The sequence below is a fragment of the Microtus ochrogaster genome, chromosome 1, assembly GCF_000317375.1.
Source record: "Microtus ochrogaster isolate Prairie Vole_2 chromosome 1, MicOch1.0, whole genome shotgun sequence".
Classification (NCBI taxonomy): Eukaryota; Metazoa; Chordata; class Mammalia; order Rodentia; family Cricetidae; genus Microtus; species Microtus ochrogaster.
Window position 1 is genome coordinate 36,859,484 of NC_022009.1, and position 5,845 is coordinate 36,865,328.

The 5,845-nt window shown below is 49.0% G+C and overlaps 1 protein-coding gene across 1 annotated transcript in view; it reads left to right on the top strand.

Annotated features, from left to right (window-relative positions):
- Positions 1 to 5,845, top strand: part of Dglucy (D-glutamate cyclase) — an 88,693-nt gene that overhangs the window by 49,494 nt on the left and 33,354 nt on the right. Inside the window, exons 5-7 of the mRNA XM_005343454.3 lie at positions 1,886 to 2,036; positions 3,179 to 3,301; positions 5,374 to 5,574. Of these exons, the coding sequence (XP_005343511.1) occupies positions 1,886 to 2,036; positions 3,179 to 3,301; positions 5,374 to 5,574 (475 nt within the window). The remainder of the gene's footprint in view (positions 1 to 1,885; positions 2,037 to 3,178; positions 3,302 to 5,373; positions 5,575 to 5,845) is intronic.

Sequence of the window (5,845 nt, forward strand, 5' to 3'; positions counted from 1 at the left end):
GCCTCCCTGCTCTCAGTGACTGGACATTTCATCTTGAGCACTGTTATTACAATGCCCCCCTCTGGCTCCTGTCAGAGAGGTCTGGATTGCATCAGGTCAGAAGCAAGATTGTCCACAGTCTGCTCTGCCCTTCAAGGAGCACTGGTGAAGGATGAGGAGAGAGTCCCAGCCACTGGCAGGTTATTTATTTGTAGCAGGTTAGAACTGGGATAGCCTCAAACTCTTCAGCACAGCCTCTCATTTGAAATGAAGAAAACATGGCCTAGAGGGTGAGAGACAGGGACTTGTCCAAGTCCTAGAGCCAACTGAAACCACGCTCTTGACTGGTATGATGACTGCTTTAGCTTTGCACAGATGTCCACAGGAGATGTTAACCACAGTCTGTCATTTATCCACGACATCTCGCTGTTCCTTCTCCCATGGTTACCATACAGCTTTCAGTATGGTAGCGACCCCACCCCTTGCCACTGCCCTTAGATCCCGAGAGAGAGTGCTGTACAGCCATGCTGAATTCTACTGATGGTCCGGATAGAACCAGACAGGGGCATCTCAGCCCCTAGGAGCACTGCCTGGCTTTGCAAGTAGCCTGCATGTGCCCTCCCTCTGTCCCAGGCCCTGTCACACGGACACCAGGTTGGCAGCACACCAGAATTTCATTACTGTTGCCAGGGTGGTAACAGCAAATCAGTAAGTGGCAGCCAAGGTTGTCCCAGGGGATCATGATCCTGGCTCTGTCCTGAACCTGTCCTAAACCCCACTGCAGGGAAAGAAGAAATGTGTCACAAGTGAAAGTCACACAAGTCGCCCTGTGCAGACTCCGCAAAGGGAGGACTGGAGCGTCCAGGGACAGGCGCCTCCCCTGTGGAATCTAGTGGACCAGACAGGGACTCCACCTGGGGTTATCTGCTCCCTTCTGCCTCTGATTCTGTCAGAATTTCACAGGCTTCTTGAGGTCTATGAAAAAAACCCAGAGGCCCGTGAGACTGGATGGGAAGATGTGCGTGTGTGCGTGTGTGTGCACGTGTGTGCATGTGTGCATGTGTGTACGCATGTGTGTGTCTGCACATGCATGTATGCATGTGTGCATGTGTGCGTGTGTGTGCGTGTGTGTGCGTGTGTGTGTGTGCATTTTAGAAACCTCAGCTGAAACCTAGCATTTCCTTCAGTTCCCAATGTCGGTGACAAAGGGCTGTTGGATGGACAGATCCTGCAGCGTTGTGGCCGGTAAGGTATTCCACAGATAGCTTCATGTCACAGTGCAGTTCTCATACTCTCAAAGGCACCCTATCCACTGAGAGTCCGAAATGACAACCGTAGTGGACCTGCCATTCTGTCCTCTTAGCTGTGCACGGGAGAGCTCGGTTTTCCCTGTGGAATGCGCTGGTAACTGCTTTTGCGCATTTGAAATAGTACTGATTTCCTTTGGGATGTTGAATTTTCTTCTCCTCCCCTCTCTTTGCCCCTCACCATGGGTTTCTGTTTTAAGGCAGGATCTCACCGTGTAACCCACGCTAACCTTAAAACTCTCCATTCTCCTCCCGTAGCCCTCAATTGCGGGGACTACAGACACATGCCACCCATGAATTTTCTCTTATGTGGTTGAAATATTACTCTGTCCAACTTAGAAGATGTGTCAAATGTTGACATATTAAAAAAAAATCACACACACACACACACACACACACACACACACACACACGTCTTGGGGTACTCATTATGGACCAAGAGCCCCATCTGTGTGACTCCTGAAATTAGAAGGTGTGTATCTGTAGCAGCTGCTGGAAACTCTTGCTTCCTGCAGCCTCTCGGGCTGGAGTGCTGGGGCTCAAATCTCTGTTAATTCCTTTTCTTTTCCTTCCCCTTACATTTTCCCTTGATTGGTCAGACAACAGTGCCGTGTGCCACCACTGCTGGCTTCTGCTGCCCTCTGGTGGTCACAATGAGACCCATTCCCAAGGGCAAGCTGGAAAGGCTGTTGCAGGCTGCTCACTCCATAGGAGGACAGAAAGGACAGCCGATCCACATCGGCGACCCAGGTCAGTGTCCACCCAAGCTGTGATTCCAGTTTGGGCTTGAGAAGCATCTAGTAGCTCATGCTTTTCTTAGGGGAGTCTCAGGGGTGAGAGCCTGGGGCAAGGCCCAGAGGTCCATGCCAGGCGACCTCCTGTTTAAGATGGCACCACCTTGCCAGACCAATGAGCTTCATCTTGAGGATTTGTGATGCACACAAAACGTGAGCTTCACATGATCCCTGGATCATGTTGCAGGGGACGCTTTGTTTCAAGTTGTCCTCTGATCTCACATGCATGTCATGGCACATGTGTTGCTCATAATCATGCACATATCACACACACATATACATACATACATACATACATACATACATACATACATACATACAATAATACTAATAAATAAAACTCAAGCTTACATTTGAACTGAAAGCCATGAGTATTAACTTAGCCCGAGAGTAGATAAACAGATCCAAGCTCAAAAGTCTGGATTCTTCTCAGGCTTCTTTGAGTTCCCAGAGGACCGGAGGGGAGCTTGGGGTTGGCCTGGGTGAGAGCCAGGGTCTGTGTACTTGAACCTGCCCAGCTCTGTAACCAACAGAATCGATTCTCTCAGCACGACTGGCCTTCCTCACCTAGAACAGCCTCGGGACCACCCAGGGGACGCCTACTGACTTGTCTTACGAATGTGGGTAAACTGGGCCTGACACCTCCGTCTTTACTGTCTTCGTCAGCACCATGGGCAGCATGTCAATGACTGCTAGCCAGGCAAGGGCTGCGGGTAGCGATAACAGAGGTTACAGCTGTGTAACTTAATCAGTCTGTATCAAGATGACACACAATGCTGGCTTTGTTAGGAATCTGTGCTACAAGACCAGTACTGAGCTACAGACTCCCTCCAGAAACCACATCCGGCAGTTGCCGATGGCAGGCCTCACTGTCCCAGTCAACATGAGCCCTAAGTTACAGAACATCCTTATCTGCTAAAACTTCAGCCACTAATCATTATGATCTCCTCCTCTTCCTCCTGTCCCTCCTCTCCTTCCTCGTTTTCTATCTAAGATAATGCTACGACTAGCGTTTCTTTGGGAGAAACATCCGTGGGGAACTCAGTGCATCCATGTGGTACCCACCAGAGGAATCCTGTTTTCTTTCTCCACCTGCAGAACTTTTGGGAATCAAGGAACTTTCCAAGCCTGACTATGGGAATTACGTGGAGTGTCGGCCCGAGGACGTCCCAGTGTTCTGGCCTTCACAGCTGACCAGCCTGGAAGCAGTCATCAGTTGCAGTATGTTTGGGGTACAAGGGTACAACTGCCTTGATCTCAGATGGAACCTGGTGGGTATGGAGATCTTGAAAGCACAGGTTTACAGATTAATAACTTAAACTCAGAAAATACAGGCCTACAGTGGGGGATGTAGCTCAGTGTTAGAGCCCTTTCCCCGCATGCCTAAGGTCCTGAGTTTGACCCCGCCCCCAGCACCAGCAAACAAACACAAACATAGGCCAAGTGTCTCTCCCACTCTCTCCCACTCTCTCCGCTTAGTACCAGGGCTGAGTCGCTTCACCATAGCAGCTGGTCTTTAGCGCAAGAACCTTCTGATTAAATACTTCTCCGTCTGCTGAAGTTTCACAGCTTGATCTAATGGAAGAACCGGTCTTCAGCTTGACCTTTTGAGACTGGTAGAGCCTTGAAAGCAAAAGGATGAAGTCAAGAAACACCAGCTGAATTTTACAACAAAGCCGGTTTCCAGTATCTGCTGAGGACCAGTCCCTACACCCTTCAATACTGAAATCTAGCTTCTCCCAGAAGAAGGCAGTGTTAGCCATTTCCCACCCTCCTGGGCACTCCAACTCAGGCTAGACTGTATGGGATTCCAAATGCAGTTTAAATGCCAATAGATGTTCTGTTATAGTTTTAAAGGGTTACTTATGTTATGTGTGTGAATGTTTCGCCTGCACGTATGTATGTGCAGCGAACGGAGGCTCGGAGAGGGTATCAGATTCCCTGGAACTGATGTTCCAGGCGGTTGTGAACTGCCCTGTAGCTGCTGGGAACCGTAACCAAGTCCTCTGCAAGAGCAGCAAATACTTTTAACTGCTGAGCCATCTCTCTGTGTCCATTATCCTGTGTTTTTAAGGGTAAATGACAAGAAGAAAATAAACCTACTTGTCTTCACCCCAGGCACAAATAATCTTCTTTTGAATATTTTCAACCAATAGTTGGATGGATATTAAGAACTAAAAGAAATTATCATCAGCACCTCCCGCCCTGCAACACACAAAAGGGCTGAACTAGAGTTACAATGAACACATGGAAGAGGGCGCCCCCTGGTGTCCAGAAACAGGAATGTTATGAAAATACTGATACCAAGTGTTAACCATTACAGCCTGTTGTCAAAGACACTGGAAAATTCTATAGGTCATATGCAAAGCTCATATGTCTATCAGTAGATGCTCCTTTTGGACGCTGGCTGACTCTGGCTTTCTATTGAATCTAAGAAATGTTACAATGTCTATGAAATCTAATATATCATCCACCCATCTCACACTGATATTTATTTAACACCTACTATGTGCAAGGCATTGTGTGGGAATCCGAGGCAAAGAAACAACGGTGCCCCATCTTGAGGAGCACACAGCTGGGTGGAGGTAAAGTATGCCAAGAGAACGGTGATGCCAAGGAAGGCAGCAGGGAGAAAGTCGATACACTAAGTAAGCACTAGAAGCTAGGCACAAGGGCTAAGAGATGGCTCAGTGCCTGTCTCACTGATGCAAGCCGTTACTGAGGCTCACTCAGTTCCCAGCACTTTGCTGAGTCCTGAGGATGAGCAGACAAGCATGGCCGTTGTTTTATAACGTAAGGGATGTGTGCAGAAAGGGCGGAGTCACACGCTGCAGTCACTGCTGAGGATGATGCTAGTGTACTCTTAGGGCTGTCATCTAGCAGGGGAGAGCTGCGTTGCTGCTTTAAGAGAAATAGAAATACCATGAGAAAACAGACTCTCCATACACAGAGGGGACCCAGTTTAACATCTAATACAAGGGTAAGTGAGGGGCTTCACGCACTGATCTCAGTCTGGGCCTGCTGATATTCACAGCTGTGATGGACAGAATCTCCCTGCTCCAGCTGTGGCAGCACCTCGCTTTTCCACCCTACCCACCTCCACTTTCCTACAAAGTGGAGGCAATTGTTCACATAGAACTTGCTCTAGCCATAAGTCAGCTCCTTCCGATGCTGGTGCCAGCATATGCGGAGCGAATCCTGTTGACAGAATTGGGTCTGGGGCCATCTTCCCCAGCCACTGTGGATGGCACTTGGTGGGGTGACGTCACAGCCCCACCTGTTGTGTGTTTCAGAGGCTCCGCTGGCTTTCACCAGCACTCCAGGGTGCACGGTGAAGATCCTGACGGACACTGTATCCCCAGCCAATTGTCTGACTCCTGAGGAGGTTCCAGAAGTCCACGCCATTTCCAAAGACCCTTTGCATTACAGCATAGTGTCAGCCACTGCGGTTCAAAAGATCAGAGGGCTGGAGTCCACGATCGCCATAGACCCAGGTAAGAACAAAGTGTTCAAGGCTGGGGAGACAGCCCCATGGGGAAAGTGGCTGCTGCTCAAACAGGAGGGCCTGAGTTCAGAACCTGAAAACCCATGTGAAAATTCCAGGATGGTGATACATATCTGTAATTCCAGTACAGGGTGTGTATGGGTGTGTGTGCATGTGAGTGAGTCTGTATGTGTGTGTGATTTTATTTGTATGTATGAGTGTATGTTTGCATGTGAGTGTGTGAGTGTGTGTGTGTGTGTGTGTGTGTGTGTGTGTGTGTG